Here is a 19,713-nt window from a genome sequence, read left to right as displayed (position 1 = left end):
TCTAGTCCAACCCCTTGCGCAGTGAATTTCCTGCATTGTGCAGGGGTTGAACTAGATGACCATAGAGGTACCTTCCAGCCCTATGATTCTATGATATATGATAGTAAAGAGCCCAGTAGCACCTTTAAGATTAACCAGCTTTATTGTAGCATAAGCTTTTGAGAACCACAGCTCTCTTCATCAGATGCATGGAGGGTATGAAGAAACAGGTCAGAGATATATAGGTGGTGAGGGGAGTGGGGAGTGGATGCAAATCAGTTGCAAAAGTCATGAAAGAGGTTGTCTGGTTTGTCCTATGTACAGAGCAGGGGGGCAACCTCTGCGCAAAAGAGTAAATGAACACAAATCTGACATCAAAAATGGTAATATCCAGAAACCAGTAGGAGAACACTTCAGTCTACCAGGACATTCCATCAAGGATTTAAAGGTCACCACAATTCAACAGAAACATTTCAAAAACAGAATCCAACAGGAAGCTGCTGAATTGGAATTCATATGTAAATTTGACTCAATGAGACTTCGATTGAATAGATCTGGATGGTTTCCATTCCATTCCATTCCATTCTGGATGCCTTTCCATTCCATTCAGATGCAGCTATGGAGGGGAGGGGTCATACCCAGCCTGGCTTGTGCACTACACCTCTTTCATGACTTGTGCAACTGATCTACTCCCCCCCTCCCCTAGAATCTTGCACCAGTGTAAAGAACGTGCTCTGCCATGGAGCCACTGACCCATCACTGTCATTTCCTATTTATTTATTTATTTATTTATTTATTTGATTTTTAGCCCGCTCTCCCCGCAAGCAGGCTCAGGGCGGGTCACAATCATAAATAAGATACAATAAGTAAAACCAATAAAATAACATCTCATGGATATCTACATTCCAAATGGGACACCCATTTTGTTAGCCTGTTGATAGAATGTAGAATGTACTCTACATTCTACAATAGCCCTGCAGAGAAGATTAGCATATCAAGCGCCAATCCATATGCAAAAGAACCTCCTCAGGATACAGTGAAGCCTCCCTCCATTAGCATTCCACACCCTGGGAAACTCTTACAGGATGACTCAGCCGAAACCCACCTTCCTGAGTAGATATAAATTACCTGCCAACATCTTCTCCACACTGTGACACTGAGAGATCTCTGTCTTTTGGTGCTACATCTCTGAAGATGCCAGCCACAGCTGCTGGTGAAACGTCAGGAACTACAATGCCAAGACCACGGCTATACAGCCTGGAAAATCCACAACAACCATCGTTCTCCGGCCGTGAAAACCTTCGACAATAACCTCCATAAAATTTCCAACTTGTAAAAACCTTAGTAGCTTTGTTGGCAAGTCTGTGTATAAGCTAATAATTCTTCCCATCTCTCATTTAATAGGTTTTATGTTGAATGTGGTTTAAATCTTTTATCCAGAAATCTTTCCTTTGTGTGTAAATCCACCATATAAAGCATATTAAAAAGATGTGGTTGGATATAAAACCAAATCTTGTTGCTTTCTAGCAAGATAAAGGTGGAGGACCAGCAGGTGGTGAGACACAGCAGAGACCAGCAATCAGTGGCTGTTTTCAAAATAGGTCAGGGAGCTTCAGGGAAGGCCAGGGGTGAGGGTAGAAGAAAAGGAAAAGAGAGATAGAAAAAGAGAGAGAGATTAGATCCCAAATGGCTGAGGCAGACATTAAATTAAGAAGCTACCTCTTTCCTGAAAACAATAGTGTAAATGGAAAATGGTACCCTGAACTTGGTACCACCCAGAATGTTGTTGGGGCAGGATTAAAATGTTGCATTGCAGTTCATCACGCCTGGATCAGGCTCCACCAGAAGTGACATCGGATGCTCTGGCATTTTGCAAAGAATCTATAGAGTTTTTGAGAAATGCCAGAGTATTTAATAATTGTATAACCCCTAGATGTTTTGCAACAGCTTTGTCAGGGGAATCTGTCAGGAAATACAAAATATACAGCAGTAGTATAACATCTTCAAGATGATAAGCATATAATTAAAACACAGGACAATTTCACAGAGCATGTACAGAGTGCAGTTCATAATAATAATCTTCCCTTTCCACCATTTGCCCCTTTTTTTCTTCATTTCAACTTCACTTTGCGTGATGCATGAAGTGAAATGGCGCCTCTGCTTTCTGTCTCTCTCTCTCCACTTCTCGTCTATAAACCAAGAATTGAAAGTGGCCAGTCTTGCCAGGCCAAGCAAGTCTAAAGGACAAAACTGGTAAATATCATTGTATGATGTATCAAGTCTGGAAGGCCTCCAGTGGGTTGAAATGCATCTCTTTTATTCTGCAGCTGCCAGCTGGTACAAACAGCTTCCCAGCAAGCCTCCGTTAAAGCCGGCCGTGTCTGCTTATTAGAAATCAGCTGACTATTTATGAGCAGGGCTGCTGATGTCAGATGTTTTGTCGATTGTAGAGGTGCTTCTTCGGCGTAAATGTTAACTTTGTTCCCGCTGACTGTTAGAATTGGGGGCCAACCCAGATGCAAAAGAAAATTGCCCCGCCGTGCGGCTGATAGAACGACCCCAGGCCATGGTCAGAATTCCAGGCTGGGTAGGCGTGTCAGTCCATTGCAGCAAAAACAAACAGCTGTCTCCTGGAACTACCTGCCACAAAAGCTCACGGGTAAAAGCGGCAACTGCTTGTTTGTATGCGCGTTCTTCTGGGGTGGCCCCCATCTTGCGTCACGGCCTGTCTGAGGTAGTCAGGAAAACCCCCCACGTTTCTGTCATTTTGCAGAACGTGCAAAACAGAAACGTTTAGAAGGTATTTCTTTTACAAAGGATTAGAACAGGAATGCAATGGGGCAGCTGGAGGGGTAGCTTCTATAAGGGACGGTAATGTGGGCCATTTCACTGTTTATTGTACGAATCGCCTCCCTTCCTTATTGCAGTGTGCTCTCCCTTAGTAATTCTCATTCTTCCTTATGGTATATCATACCTCAGACAAGTTTTCATTTGTCCTAGCCTTGCTATGTTGCTAATCCTAGCCTTGCTATGTTGTTTGTTGGAGGTCTTTGCTGTCTTTTGTAATTTGGAAACCCGCCTTGAGCCTCCAAGAGAAAGGCAGTCTATAAATTATGCTAATCAAAATAAATGTAGTCTTTAAGGTGCCACAAGCGGCGGCAAAGGCTCTTTTTCATCTTTTTTAATCCCAGTAAATAGTATTTATATCGTGTTTTTCATGTCAGCATTGTGAGGTAGGCTGTTGTTTTCACTTTGCAGATGTTATTTTGCTCCCCACCGGTATGCTTAATATTGTCTGCCAGTTCTCATCTCATGGGATAATTCGGCTGGGTTAAGCAATATGGGTTGCCGCCTAGTAAAATCACATTAAAAGAAATGTGATTTTACTGAGATTATATCATACGTGATGTTATCCGCTCTGAGCCGGCTTGTGGGAAGAGCGAACTATAAATTTAATAATAAATTAAAAAATAAAAACGGTGGTTTGCTAAGTCTACCACAGTGAGTTCCACTGTACCACAGTCTGTTTCACTATGAGCGGAACTACAAGTGACAAAAGGCACAGATTGGACACTTGTCAGCTTCCCTCAAGTTTTGATGGGAAATGTAGGCATCCTAGTCTCGCAGCTTCGCTCTCTGACTGCTGTCCAATGGACTTTTCAACTGTCACTTGTCCAACATTCCGCCAAGCTGCCTACATTTCCCATCAAAACTTGAGGGAAGCTGACAAGTGTCCAATCTGTGCCTTTTGTCACTTGTAGTTCCGCTCTCTATCTTTTCAGGATGGGTGGGTCTGTATGAAACCAAGAATCTTCTTCCCACCATCTCGATACAATCTGGATGTGGCAAGGGAACGAATTAATGTCTGAATGAGGCCTAAGGCTTCCAAATCTGGATTATCTGTGGTTTTAGTCTTTTGTCTCTGTACTTTTGGCAGGATCCTCTCTTGTGTGGGCACAGTGCCAGAGAATAGAGGAAAAGAGCAAGAGACCAGTAGCACCTGTAAAACTAACAAAATCTGAGGTAGCGTATGAGCTTTCGTGAGTCACAGCTCAGAACTAAGGTCATTTTCACACATCATTAACATTGCACAACACGTGAAAGTTAGACGGTAAAGAAAGCTGACAGGAAAGAAACTGATTCATTTGAAATGTGGTGCTGGAGGAGAGTTTTGCAGATACCACGGACAGCCAAAAGGACAAATAAGTGGGTACTAGATCAAATCAAGCCGGAATTCTCCTTAGAAGCTAAAATGACAAGACTAAAGCTATCGTACTTTGGTCACATCATGAGAAGACAAGATTCTCTGGAAAAGTCAATAATGCTAGGAAAAGTGGAAGGCAGCAGGAAAAGAGGAAGACCTAAAACGAGGTGGCTTGACTCAATAAAAGAAGCCACGTCCTCCAGTTTGCAGGATCTGAGTAGGTCTGTTAGAGAGAGTACATTTTGGAGGTCTTTCATTCATAGGGTTGCCATAGGTTGGAAACAACTTGACGGCACATAGTACAACACTCACGAAACGGTGGCATCTTCATAGGGCGATTTCTGACGTCACCCCATCATGATTCTGTTTTCATGGCACAATGACGTCAGAAATCGTGCCATAAAGACACTAGCATTCCATGAATGTTGCGCGATGTTGCGTAACAACGACATGTGAAAACAGCCTAAATTTTGTTAGTCTTATAGGTGCTACTGGAGTCTTGCTCTTTTCTACTGCTACAGGCAGACTTAACATGGCTACCCAGCTTGAGAACAGAGGGATTGTTGTTGGGCATAACACAGCCTTCTCTCCTGCTCCCAATGCACATGTGCCAGGCTGTTAAACTGAATGAGAAGCTTGTGAGCACATCACGGTCCTGCCGTCCCCCTTCCCTCTGCCACACACACATTTAGTTAAGTCATGCAAGTTCACATTCTCCCTCTGAGGCGGAGGACATCCTGGGTGTTTTCCCACCAACCTATCGGGGAGGCAGGAAGTTGAAAACTCTTCCTCTTCCTGTAGTGTATGGATGGGAACACCCCCTCAGGGCTCAGTTCTTTTCCTGCCTCCGGGGAGAGCAGTTCTCTTTAGGCTTGCTCTACTGCCTTTCTTCCAAATAATCATCTTCCTACACTACTCTTCCTCTCTAACCTCTTGCTTCTTACCTCTTACCTCTTACTTTCTTTACTCTAGCTGTGCCTTCTTGCCTTGTCCCTTCCTTTCATTCCCTCCCCTTTGCTGAGGAAAAGAAAGAAGGCAGGATGGCTTCGGTGGACTCTTCAGATTCAGAAGACAGCTTTATGGAGAGGGCGGGCCGTTCCCAAGGAGCTGTCTTACCGATAGCGGGAACGGACCCAGCCGGCGCCGGCGTGTCTTCCATGGCTACGCGGCTCCCCGGCGAGAAGACGGCCAGCAACGGAGAGGACGTCCATCAGCCCTCTAGAAAACGGCCCCGTCTGCCACAGAGGGAGCCTAGGAGTCCAGCGCGCCACAGCCGGCCGGCCGAGTGCAGCGCAGAAGGACGGGACTCCATTTTGGCGGCAACAGCGGGCGCGAAGAGCCTTTTCCCGCCAAACCGGAAAGACGCGCTTCCCAATCTCCCGGCGGGAGATTTGCCGCAGGAACAAGGGGCGGCTCAGCACGGAGTTAACTCTCTAGGCCTAGAGAGTCACGTAAGTGGTGCCCACCGTGCAATGCCTCCAGAATTTGTGTCTTTTATGCGGCAAACAATGAGAGAAGAAATCCTAGCCCTGTGTAAAGCCAACCCAGTTCCACCTCCACAGGCCCACAGCTCCCAGGCTTCTAAGGATCCACAGGAGAGACAGTGCTACAATGGGCCCTGGCCTACTAAGGCAGCAAAGAAGACCCTTCCCAGTAGATCTGTAGGCAGGGCAACTGGGTGGCTGGAAGAGGAACCCTCACCCAGTGAGGACTCTGACCCGGGGGAATTCCTTCCCGATGAAGAAGAGGAAGTCGAGTCCCCAGGCCATGACCAGTCTAACAGACTTTTCCATGCAGAAGATTACCAATATCTTCTGAGTAAAACTTTGGCAGCGTTAGATTTACAAGAATCTAAGCGGGGGGAGGAGGAGCAACCATCAGCAGGGGCTCCCAAATCCAGACCTCAGGGAAATAAAGAGTTCTTTCCCAGATCAGAAGAGAAGGCTAAGGTATTCCCCTTCCCCGAATATTATGAGCGCCAACTCAAGGCAGAGTGGGCTACACCAGCCAAGTGCAAGCACGTCCCTAATGCTATTAAGAAACTGTATTCTCTCCCTAACTTTGCTGACGAACTCTTGCAGGTGCCAGCCATAGACGCACCAGTGGCGGCCATACAGTCACAAGGTCTTCTCTCTGAGGACGGCCAAGGAGTGATCAAGGACAGCATAGATAAGAAGGGAGAGACAGCATTAAAGAGGGTGCATGAGGCGACGGCCTTGGCTATCAAAGCTTCAGCCATCGCATCTACGGTGGCTAGGGCCTCAGTCGTATGGGTCAGAAGAGTGATTGAACTTTTGCCAGAAAATAACAAACGGCTGTTAGAAGGGGCCAATAGGATACTAAAGGCCAGCGCTTTTACAGCGGATGCCACCTTATTTTTTTTTTTTTGAAAAAATTTTATTGGGTTAGAATCCATTATTTCCACATTTACATTCAATTTTCCCCAATTTTTTCATCTCTAACCCCCTCCCTTCCCCCCCCCCCTTTTTGTTGACTTCCAACAGCTTTCCAACCCTTTGTCCCCTTTCCCTTACTTTTATTAGCTTCCTCTATCTAAAACAAATATATATTCTCCATTATTCTAAGCAGTACATCCTTAACTATTTTTAACATTATATGCCCAAACTGTAAGCCTTTGTTTCCATCTTAGATAAACAATTTATCCCAATTTTTCAATTTCAGGTATTTCTATATATCATAAACCATATAGATCATACATTCGTTTATATCAAACAATTTGACTTATTCTCTATATATATTACTCATTCTATCTTTTTATAATAGTTCTATATATCTCTCCTCACGTAGTCAATCAATTTGACCCATCTATATCTTCAGACATTCAGTTTGGTACAAAACTTGTCAGAAAAAAAAGAAAATATTGTTAGTTAATCGCTCCTTATATTTAGTCCTTATAATTAATTATTTTCTCTATGTTCTGTTTGTTAACCTATATATATCTATATATATGTCAATCTATTAATCTGACTGCTTATTAATTCACATTTATCTCTTCTCCCCCCGGTAAAGTCTCCCCCCTCTACTTCAATACTTCAGTAGTTCTCAAACTGCCACAGTTTTCCTCCCACCTCCCATTTCTTCTCCAGGTATTGTTTCAGCTTCTCCCAGTCTGTGTTGAACTGCCCTGAGTCCAGATCGCTCAATTTTCTTGTCATCTTGTCCATTTCAGCCATATACAGCAATTTGTAAGTCCAATCTTCAATAGTTGGCACTTCTTGTACTTTCCATTTTTGCGCATACAAAAGTCTAGCTGCTGCTGTCATATAAAATATCAACGTCCTGTGTTGGGCTGGAATTCCCTCCATTCCCAAGTTCAGTAGCAGGAGTTCTGGGTTCTTATTAATTTGAAATTGTAAAATTTCACTCATTTCTCTTATTATTTCACCCCAGTACTGCCTGGCTACCTCACACGACCACCACATATGATAGAGGGAGCCCTCATGCTTCTTACATTTCCAGCATTTATTAGAAGTATTCAAATTCCCTAGCGCAATCTTCTTTGGTGTCATGTACCAACGATAGATCATTTTATAAATGTTCTCTTTGATATTAGTACATGTCGTTGTCTTCATTGTAGTTTTCCACAAGTATTCCCATGCCTCCATTGTTATTTCTTTATTAAAGTTTATAGCCCATTTCACCATTTGTGTTTTGACTATCTCATCCTCGGTATACCACTTCAACAGTACTTGGTATACCTTGGATATTCTTTTCTTATCTTCTTTAAGAAGGGTCTGCTCTAGTTCCGAATTCTCTATTCGTATACCTCTCTTTACAGAGTCCGAATTATATAAATCTCTGATCTGTCTATACTGGAACCAATCGTAGTTAGGTGATAGTTCCTCTTGTGTCTTTATTCTAAGTTTGGATGCTTCAGTTTTAGTTATTTCTTTATACGTTAAACATTGTTGTTCATTATCAACAGCTCTCGGGTCTATCACCTCATATGGAACCACCCACAAAGGGGTTCCTTCTTGTAGATAAATTCTGTACTTCTTCCAGATTATGTATAAACTTCTCCGAACAAAGTGATGCAGGAACATCGAGTTGACCTTTACTTTGTCATGCCATAAATATGCGTGCCATCCAAATATTTTTTTATATCCCTCTAGGGCTAATAGTTTCTTGTTCTTTAATGTCATCCATTCTTTCAACCAAACTAGGCAGATTGCATCATGATAAAGTCTCAGATTGGGCAGTTGCATTCCGCCTCTTTCCTTTGCATCTTGTAAAACTTTCACTTTCACTCGAGGCTTCTTGCCTGCCCAAACAAAATCTGATATTTTCCTCTGCCATTTTTCAAATTGTTTGGAGTCTCTGATGATTGGTATTGTCTGTAGCAAAAACATTACTCTTGGTAACACATTCATCTTAACTGCTGCAATCCTGCCCAACCATGACAAATTCAATCTATTCCATTTAATCAAGTCTCTCTCTATCTGAGTCCATAGTTTTTCATAATTGTTTTTGAATAGATCTATGTTCTTTGCAGTTAATTCAACTCCCAAATATTTCACTTTACTTGTTACTTCACAATCCGTTGTTTCCATTAACAATTGTTGTTTCTGCTTAGTCATATTTTTGCATAATATCTTTGACTTCTTTTTGTTAATGAAGAAACCTGCCAAGTCTCCAAACTCCTTGATCTTATCTATCACTCTTGGCATGTTCTCCAATGGGTCCTCTACAATTAACATTATGTCATCCGCAAATGCTCTGACCTTGTATGAATAGTCCTTTATTTTTATTCCACGAATTTTATCATCTTGACGTATTTGTATCATCAGAATCTCCAATACTAAAATGAACAACAATGGAGATAACGGGCAACCTTGTCTTGTTCCTTTACTTATCGTCAATTTCTTGGTCAATTCATCATTCACCACAATTGCTGCAGTCTGGTCTCTATAAATTTCCTTAATTGCTCTGATGAATCTTTCTCCCAATTGTAGCTTTTCCATAGTGGCAAACATAAAGTCCCAGTTTAAATTGTCAAACGCTTTTTCAGCGTCAACAAAGAAGAAACCAACCTCTTTGTCACAACGCTTGTCATAATATTCAATAGCATTGATCACTGTCCTTAAGTTGTCTCTTATTTGTCTGTCTGGCAAAAAGCCTGCTTGTTCCTCCTCTATGACTTCCGAGAGCCACCCCTTCAATCTCTCCGCCAATATCTTCGCAAAAATTTTATAGTCATTGTTGAGTAGCGATATAGGTCTATAATTTTTCACATTAGTCAGGTCTTGGCCCTCTTTTGGGATCAATGATATATTCGCTTCACTCCAAGTTTCTGGAATCCTTTGATCCCTTAAAACCCCATTCATCACCTCTTTTAGGAATGGTGCCAGTTCATTAGCCATTGTCTTATAGAATTTAGCCGTAAGTCCATCTGGCCCTGGCGCCTTTCCTAGATTTGCAGATTGTATTGCCTTACTTATTTCCTCGTCAGTTACTTCACTATTCAACTTATTTCTCCAAGCTTCCGAGATTTCTGGAAGTTTGGTTTTCTCCAAATATGACGCTATTGATTCTTTGTTTACTTCTTTTTTATTATACAGCTTAGCGTAAAATTTATAAAAGGCTCTACTAATGGTAGCCTGCTCCAAATACGTTTTGTTATCTTCGCAAATTTTATTTATTATCTTCTTTTCCCTTTTCTTCTTCAATTGCCATGCCAGGTACTTCCCAGGTTTATTAGCACCCTCAAACGCTTTTTGATTCAGTCTTTTGAGATTCCACTCCAATTCTTTATTGCTCATTGCTGTTAGCTGTTCTTGAAGTATTTTAATTTCCTGGTATACCTTCTTTTTCCCTGGTCTCTTTTTTAGCTGTATTTCTTTGGCTTTTATTTTCTCCTCAATCTCTTGTCTTTTCTCCTCTTTCTTCTTTCTTGCTCTACCATTTAAGTCCATTAGTATGCCCCTTACAACCGCCTTGTAAGCATCCCAAACTTTATTGGTTGGTACTTCTTTATTCACGTTGTATTGTATAAAAAACTTTGTCTCTCTTCTCAGTATTTCCATATTCTCTCTTTCCTGTAACAAGTCCTCATTTATTCTCCATGCTTTCCTTTTTCTCTTTTTTCCAAATTTCCACATAATTGGGTTGTGATCTGAGCCTACCATAGGCATTATTTCTACCTCCTTAGTCCATAATGCTAAGTCTTTTGAGGCCCAGATCATATCAATTCTTGATAATGTAGAATGCCTTGCAGAATAAAAAGTAAACTGTCTGCTTTTAGGATATTCTCTCCTCCATACATCTTCAAGAGTCTCTTGTTGAATCAACTCAAAAAAAAGCTTTGGTAATAGTCCTCTTTTCTTTTGTGCCGTTGTAGTCTTTTTGTCTAGTTCCAAGTCTGTCACTCCATTGAAGTCTCCAGCAAGAATTATCTGGTCGTATGCAAGATCGTCTAAATGCTTCCTTAAATCCTCAAAGAAGCTTTCTTTTGCACCGTTAGGTGCATAAAGTCCGACTACCAACACTCTCTTTAAATTCCAAATACATTCCACTGCTACAAATCTAGCTTCCACATCTCTCATAACAAATTTTGGCTGTAGCTCCTCTTTTATGTACAACACCACTCCTCTTTTTTTCTTGTTGGAGGCCGCTACATATTCTTTGCCCAATTTTCCAGATTTTAAATATTTTACATCCTGCTTTCTGATATGGGTCTCTTGCAAACAAACAATGTCACATTTTTGTTTTAGTAGCCAGTGAAAAGTATTTTTCCTCTTATTCGGTGAGTTTAGTCCATTTACATTCCAAGATAATACTTTATACTCCATACTCATGATCTTGTTGGTAAGTCTTTTTCATTGTCCTTAATAAATCGCTCCATCTCTCGCTCAGATCTGATGCGTTTTTTGGCCCCTCCAAACTCAAAGGACACTCCTTCCGGTAACTCCCATCTGTACCTGATTTTCATGTCCTTCAAAATCTGAATTAGCACTTTATATTTTTTCCGGTCCAGTAACACTGATCTGGGCAGTTCCTTCATTATAATAATCGTCTTGCCATCAATCTCCAATGGATCTTGAAACTGTTTTGTCACAATCCTCTCTTTCATATTTCGTGTTGTAAACTGCACAATCACATCTCTTGGTAGTTTCCTCTGGGTTGCTATTCTCGAATTCACACGGTATGCCACATCTAGGATAGCCACAACTTCCTCCTCCTCCTTCCCCAGGTACTCAGCCAACACCTCAGTCATCTGTTCTTGCGCTGACTTTCCTTCCACTTCTGGCAAGCCACGAAAACGTAGCTGCTTCTCCATATGTTTAGTTTCTGCAACTGACATTCTCCCCTTCACCAATCTCATCTCTGTTTGTTGCGTGTCTGCTAAATTCTCCATCGCGTCTTCTACTGTTTTAACTCTCTGCTGCGTTCCTTGTAATTCACTTCGTATTGTTTCCATACCTTTTTTCACTTCTGACAGCTCCGATTTTACTGTCTGTGTAACCTCTTTAACCTCTTTTATCAGCTCCAATTTCGTGTCCTTAAGTTCTTTAATCATATCTAAAAGTTTTTTGTCCAGGTTTTTATCCAGGTTTTCTATTGCCGATTGCCACTCTTTTTTTGACATCGTGGGGCTTGCTTTAGCTCGCTCCCACGAATCCGCTCTCTTCCTTAACTCCGTGGCGTAAAATTTAACGTTTTTCTATTTTAAATGTCCCGGTCTTCTTATAGAAATTAAATTTTAAAGAGTCCAAAATGTCGGGCGTCTTTTCTCTATGGTTTCTCTATGATTTTGTAATCCAAGATGGCCTACTTCCTCTTCCGCTGAAGCCGCGACCCTTCCCCTTTCAAAAATGGCGATTCCCTACTTCCTGCCCTCCAGCAAGGGCCGCTTCTCTCCAGCCACTCTATTGTTATTACGCACTTCCTGTCTCCCGTCTTCCCACAGCAGATCTCGCGATGGTGTCTTTTTCTCACAGCTCCAAAGCCACAGGTATTCAAAACAATAGTCCCATTTCTTTAATAACTTCTTTAAACTTAGTCTCTTTTTAAATTCAATTCCTGCCGAGTCTTCCCCTCCTTTTCACTAGTCTGTTGCAGTTTAAAAATCTACTTTTTTTCCTCTCTGTTTTTATCAATCTGTCCCGTCTCAGAAGATAATGATCTTTACCTTCTCTTCACTTTTCTCGGGTTGTAATCGCTGTTTCGATTTTAAGTTCTCCTCTCAGCTTCTTCCCCCAATCGATGCTTGGGTATGTAGGTCTTATGCCAGCCGAATTGGCCCCAAAACTGCCGCAGAGATTATAGCCGACCCGTCGCAAGGTGGGACCTCAAGGATCGGGGGGAGACTCGTTGTATAGAGCCCCCCCTCGTCCGAGATCTAGCTCACCCTAGGGTCTTGAGCGTTCTTTGCCTGCTCCCCGCCTGAGAGCAGTCGGCCGCGGGCTATTTTCACCCCGCCGGCCGGTTAAAACGGCAGTCCGGTCAGCTCCGCAAGTGGAGCTGCGTTAGACCTCCATGGATCCCAAACAGGAAGTCCACAGCGGATGCCACCTTAGACGCCTTATCCTTCTGCTCTCGGGCGATGGCTTCCACCACGGTCGCACGACGCCTTCTGTGGATCAGAGCATGGCCAGCGGATATCCAGTCAAAAGTGATCCTGACGTCCTACCCCTACCAAGGAAAAAAGCTATTTGGAGACCACCTAGATAAGATCCTGGTGGAAACAAAAGACAAAAAGAGGGCCTTGCCCAGGTCCCTGAGAAGGAACGACCGGCGATCCTTCCAGTTCCAAACCTTCAGAACGAATCACACTCTTCCTAGGCCTAGACAGGACACAAAGCGACCCTGGAACCTACAGAGACCTCAATCCCGCAAGGGGAATTTCGGAAACAGACCACACAAACAACTAGGAGGCCGCAACTATAGACCAGACGTGGAGGATAAAGGACAGAAGCCCTGACTCGAAGGACATTCCGGTGGGGGGGAGACTGCTTCTTTTCCGCCAGGCCTGGCTGGATTCCCAAGCGGATGCCTGGGCTTTGGAGATCGTCTCATCTGGCTACTTAATAGAATTTGCCTCTCACCCACCGGAAAGGTTTCTGGTCTCTCCTCTCAAAAGAGACCCAAACAGACGCGCAATTACGATCAAAGCTATTCAACATCTCATCAACATCAGAGCTATAGAACCAGTTCCTCAACACGAAAGAGGAACAGGGGTTTACTCAATTTTCTTCACCGTCCCGAAGAGGAATGGCGATTGGAGGTCGATTCTAGATCTGAAATACGTGAATCGGTTCATAAAACTCCGACACTTCAGGATGGAGACACTGAGGTCCATCGCAGAGGCTTTACGTCAGGGGGACTATATGACATCAATAGACCTGACGGAAGCATATCTACATGTTCCGATAGCCCTGCCCCATCGACAATTCCTCAGGTTCTGCGTCGGAAACCTACACTTTCAGTTTCGGGCAATGCCCTTCGGCCTGGCAACGGCTCCACGTGTCTTCACGAAACTACTCATCGTGCCGGTTGTCAGACTGCGGGAGAGGGGCCTACAATTACATCCGTACCTCGACGACATCCTCATCAGATCGGGGTCCAAAGCCACCTCCTTCAGGGACACTCAGACGGTGATTCAGTTCCTAGAGAGTCATGGATTCCTGGTCAACAGGAACAAGTGTCATCTGCAACCATCCCAGAGACTAGAACATCTAGGTCTGATTATAGACACTCGAGAGGGCACTTTCACCCTTCCCGAGGAGAAGATAATAAAGACCAAACACCTAGCATCGACTGTCATCAAACAACAACGATCACTTCTCATGGAACTGACCAAGCTAATGGGCCTCCTCGTGTCCAACACAGAAGCTATCTATTGGGGTCGTTTTCACTCCAGACCTCTGCAGGCTCTGCTGAGACCTTACCAGTTTCAGATAGCTCAGAAACAGGCAATCAAAGTACAGGTTCCCCGCGGGGTCAAAGACAGCCTCAGATGGTGGACGTGCCGGGACAACCTCCGACAGGGCAAGAGTTTCCTCACTCCACGATACACTCAAATCTTCACGGATGCCAGCCTAACGGGCTGGGGAGCGACCATGGACAAAACTCCAGTTCAAGGGGTCTGGTCTCAGACAGAACGGACATTGCCAATCAACGTACTAGAACTGAGAGCTATATTTCTAGCTCTGACACATTTCAACCAACTGATACCTCTGACACATGTTCTCATATGTACGGACAATGTGGCAGCCAAAACTTATATCAACAGGCAAGGAGGATCCAAATCCTCCCAGCTTCAGAACGAAGCGAACTGCATCATCAGTTGGGCGGAAATCAAGCTCCGTTCGCTACGGGCGGAACACATAAAGGGTTCTTGCAATGTTCAGGCGGATTGGTTGAGCTGGGAGACCTTGCATCCGGGAGAATGGTCGATCAACAAGGAGACGTTCAGACTCATCTCGGCTCGCTTGGGCAGTCCGGTAGTGGATCTGTTTGCATCGCCCCTAAATCACCAGACCTCAAGATACTTCACCAGATACTTTCATCACAAGGCGGAGGGTACGGACTCTTTGACATCAGAATGGCCCAGAGGACCTTTGTATGCCTTCCCGCCTCTACCACTCCTCCCGAAAGTGCTCCGAAAGATACAGGAACAAAAGGCCACCATGATCCTGGTGGCACCCTACTGGCCAAGGAGACCGTGGTTCCCAACGCTACTTTGCCTTGCAGACCATCCCCCATTCCATCTACCAGTGCGACCAGATCTCCTTCTACAGGGACCAATCTGGCATCCGGACCCAGAATGGTGGTCCTTGACCGGGTGGAGATTGAACGGGGATCGCTCATAAAGGAGGGATACAGTTCACAAGTCGTAGACACCATTCTAACTTCAAGAAAGAAGTCTACTCAGAGAATATACAACTCCACTTGGAAAGCCTACGTTCGCTGGTGCCGTCGCAAGAAGGTAGATCCTCTTTGTCCATCGACTACTGTCATTTTGGGCTTCCTCCAGGAGGGTCTTGATAGGGGCCTGAAACCGGCTACATTAAGGAAACAGGTAGCCGCTATCAGCACCATCATTCCTAGAATGGGAAAGGTACCTATGGCAGCTCATCCCCATATACGACAGTTCCTTCGGGGTGCTACGATATTGAGTCCTCCCACACTTCATCGTTTCCCAACATGGCGTCTTCATGTTGTTCTGTCCGCGCTCACCAAACATCCCTTTGAGCCAGTGAAAGACATTTCTCTAAGATGGCTGAAACTAAAGACCATCTTCCTAGTAGCAATCACGTCGGCAAGGCGTGTTTCCGAGCTAGGCGCACTCTCAGTAAGACCGGACTTGTGTATTTTCCACAAAGATAAAGTAGTTTTAAGGACTGACCCGACTTTTCTGCCCAAAGCCTTCTCAAAGTTTCATCGAGAACAGGAGATTAACCTCCCATCCTTTTGTCCAGACCCAAGGCATCCAAAGGAAAAGGACTGGCATAATCTAGATGTCAGGAGAACATTAAAAGCATACATTATCAGGACAGAGCCCATACGACAGACGGACTCTCTGTTCATTAACATTTCTAAACCAAGATTGGGGCAACGTCTGTCCTCTTCGGCCATAGCTTACAGCGTCAAGGCCTGCATCAGAGAGGCATACAAAGCCCTTAAATTGGACATTCCAGAGGGAATTACTGCCCATTCGGCTAGGAGTGCAGCAACTAATGCGGCCATACGGAGGAATGCCTCAGTGGAAGACATCTGTAAGGCGGCTACTTGGTCTTCCGTTTCGACCTTTATCAAGCACTACTGCCTTCACACCTACGCGTCGGCGGATGCGGCGTTTGGCAGGAGAGTGCTACAACACGTTATGGAAGACGAAGACCTCATCCCACCCTGAACCTTTCGGGACTGCTTTGGGAGCACCCAGGATGTCCTCCGCCTCAGAGGGAGAAAGGGCCTTTGGACACTTACCGTGAAGGGTCCTTCTCCTCTGAGGTTAGGAGGACATCCTGCCCTCCCAAGGTCTTCGTCCCAGTTTCTCTTTCGTTTTCTCTGTTTGCTTCACCCTTTGATCACTGATTCGGATAGGGTGATAGATACCTTATATCTTTCTCGTTGATAAGTTGACTAACAATTCTTTCCAAAAGTTTTTCCTGTTACTGTTATAGGATAGTTATGTTTAGATAAGGACTGCTGAGGGGAACATCCCGAACTGAGCCCTGAGGGGGTGTTCCCATCCATACACTACAGGAAGAGGAAGAGTTTTCAACTTCCTGCCTCCCCGATAGGTTGGTGGGAAAACACCCAGGATGTCCTCCTAACCTCAGAGGAGAAGGACCCTTCACGGTAAGTGTCCAAAGGCCCTTTCCTCGACCAATGAAAGAGGATGAACTGGATGGAGATACGGGAAGCATATGCCATATGCTGCCAGGTATTTTCAGTCGACGGCCTCTGCCTGCAGCCCATACCCAGAGAGGAAAATAAACGGTGTTGTGTCAAAAAACACAGTGCATACCCAAGCTCAAATTTTCATTACCCATCTTTACATCATTTGTAAAGATGCGTTCTTTGCCTGTCAGATGGGTCAGCCACATTGTTCTCCAGGGCCGATTCCAGACGACTAACCTGAAGGTGCTGCATGCCGCCATGTTCTGGATCGCGACGGGGAAAACGCAAAATATCGCGTTTTCTCGCGCGAGTTTGGCGCGACGTCGCGCCAAACTCGCGCAAGAAAACGCGATATTTCGCGTTTTCCCCGTTGCAATCCAGAACATGGCGGCATGCAGCGCCTTCAGGTTAGTCGTCTGGAATCGGCCCAGGTTGGCTGGAACTGTATTTTGCTAATTTGGTACGATTTTAATGTGCGGCTGCTAACAGCTAGTTCAAAATGTGTTGCAAGGGGTTTGAGATTATCACCTCTACATACAGTTCTTTTGATTGTGTTACCCCTTCCGTGGAGTGGTAACCTGGAGCCCTACTTCTGAAACACGCTCCCATGCTGTCAACAGATAATGCATTTAAGAACATAGAATATCAATGTATTATATAGGATGGCATGCAGTATTTAATTGTGATAAACTGAGTAATAAGCATGAATGCCAATTCACTAGATAGGCAAATGGGCTTCTTGTTTGACTCTGTAGGACACTGTCCTAAAGATCAAAGGTTGGACAGGTGCAACCTCATTGGTTTGCTAACTTTAAGCAATTGGGAGGCAGCATTGTAGGACCCCACAGTCGTCCCTACCTTACCTCCCCCTGCCCCCCTGCTATTTTGACAATAAAGCTACTTTGGACTTCAAGGATTTTGCATCTTGAGAAGTCTTTGTGATTTCCATGCGGTCAGAAGTTGGTGCTGTGTTTGCTTCTGAGACTATAAATGATAGGTGGCCGACATGTGACAGGTGTATCATACGCAGCACCTGTAGGAAGGATTTGCAAAATTGTTGGATAGAAATTGAGGATCAAACCATGGCTTGGTTCCTATGCCTGAACTGAGATAGGAGAAATCTCCATTAGGAGTTCTGTGCCCACATGAGGTTCGACCTATGAGCATAACAGACATGGACTTCTCCGTAGTGGCTCCGTAATTTTAGAATGGTCTTCCATGAAAAAAAACCCTGTTTGGCGCTTGTTGGTTTTTCTTAACTAGTCAACATCCCCCATCCACACACACACTTCTGTTTGGTTTTAATGTGAATTGTGACAAGTTTTGTGTTATATTGCTTAAACAGTTTTTCATTCTCTTTGTGATTGGACCCTGTGCTGCTCATTGTATATTCTTTGCCTAGAAAGGAGATATGTAAATGTTAAAGACTCGTTTTATTTGCTAGTATTAGGCTCTAAAAACCATGACTCATTGGCTTAGACCATGGGGTTAATCATGTCTTTATGAATTTAGAGTCCGTGTACTGCATATTTCAAGGAATATGGGCTGTACCTTACAAAAATAAGTGGTTTTTGTAAAAAACAAAACAAAACACCAATCCTGTTGGTACGCATATATAAGTTTGCACTGATTTCCATCAATTCCTCCCACTCTTGGACTTGGGAGAGCCACTCCCAGAAATACGCTGATACTCTGTACCAGTGAGTACCGCCACCCAAAATGTCCTGGCAAAAGTTTGATGGGGGAGACGTAGCACAATATTAGAGCACGTGCTTGGTGGTCCCAGGCACTAGGGAGGCTCGGCTGGCCTCTACCTGGGCCTTTTCGGTTCTGGCCTCAACTTGGTGGAACTCTCTGTCTGAGGACACTCGGGCCCGCCAGGATCTTGTATCATTTAGGCAGACGTGTAAGACAGATGTTCCGCGAGGCATATGGTGGAGGCTAATTTTAGTCCATCAGTGCTGAGCCTTCCACCGGTCTCCCTCTATGAGGGGTTATGGAGGGTCTGGTGCTAGCTGCCCGAAAAGGGGTACAGTAATCTGTCTGTCCGCTACTACCTCCCCGTTTTGTACGTTGAGAGGCAGGAGTACAGGACTGCCCCATCTTGGAATGGTTTTATTGACTGCTATTTTTATGTTTTGATTCTTGTTTTTATGTTGTATTTTAATCAATGTTGTACCTCGCCCTGAGCCCAGTTGTGGGGAGGGTGGGTAAAAAATATAATAAATAAATAAATAAATATTGAATGTCCCAGGATCAATTTCTAGCATCTTTAGTCAAAAATTGCACAAAAATTGTGTAACCTGCCTTGAGTCTCAATGAGAAAGGCCGACAGTAAACAAACAAACAAAGTATTTCTGGTAAAACCGTGGAGAACCTTTGACAGAGTTGTAAGGTAGGTAGGCCAGTGAGCAAATATAATGCAGGTACTTCATATATAACTCCCCTCTTCTTTCCAAATTAGGTTGCAATGGAGATGGCTACAGCAACTTCCCTGCGTCTCCCTGTGGAGATTATGCTGCTGTTGTACAAAGAAGAAATGTTTGCGATTCACACTGTTCACGAATGGCTGTGGGGCTATGACGACAAGTTCCTCTCTACCATGCACAAATTTCGTCCTGGTATTGATCCACAATTTGGCTTTTTTAATAAGGTAAGCCTTATTATATGGAACATGTTTCCTATTTATACTAAACATCTTTTCTCCTAGTTCTGTGGAGCTAGGAGGACCAGGTCTCCTGTCTCCCCGCTTCCAGCTACGAAAGGGGGGGGGGGGTAGTTTCAAGTTGGTAGTCATGTTGGTCTGCAGTGTAACAGCAGGATTTGAGTCCATTGGCACCTTAGAGACCAACAAGATTTTCCAGGGTATAAGCTTTCAAGAGTCAAAGCTCCTTTCTTCAGATACAGTCCCACAGCCTCTGCCCTTCACTGTCTCTCACCTAGCCGGTGAGGAGAAGAAAGGTGCAAGAACATGGTGGCGGGGGCGAAGCGTGATCTCACATACTCTGGAGTGTCCCCATGCCCCCAATTTAGTGTTTGGGGCTGGTTTTCACTCAATCGTCCTTCAGCGTAACCCATTACTTCTGCATCACACCAGGAACGATGTCATTCCTGGCATGACGCAGGGCGCTCAGCGCATGCAAAGTAAGTACCCCCCATACACA

General features: G+C 44.3%; 1 protein-coding gene across 2 annotated transcripts in view; it reads left to right on the top strand.

The window, feature by feature from the left end:
- SCARB2 (scavenger receptor class B member 2) overlaps window positions 1-19,713 on the top strand; it is a 60,186-nt gene that overhangs the window by 20,206 nt on the left and 20,267 nt on the right. For both annotated transcript variants that reach the window (XM_054990574.1, XM_054990575.1), the window contains exon 4: window positions 19,014-19,202. In XM_054990574.1, the coding sequence (XP_054846549.1) occupies window positions 19,014-19,202 (189 nt within the window). The remainder of the gene's footprint in view (window positions 1-19,013; window positions 19,203-19,713) is intronic.

The sequence above is a fragment of the Eublepharis macularius genome, chromosome 10, assembly GCF_028583425.1.
Source record: "Eublepharis macularius isolate TG4126 chromosome 10, MPM_Emac_v1.0, whole genome shotgun sequence".
Taxonomy (NCBI): Eukaryota; Metazoa; Chordata; class Lepidosauria; order Squamata; family Eublepharidae; genus Eublepharis; species Eublepharis macularius.
This window is presented reverse-complemented; position numbering and strand designations above follow the sequence as displayed.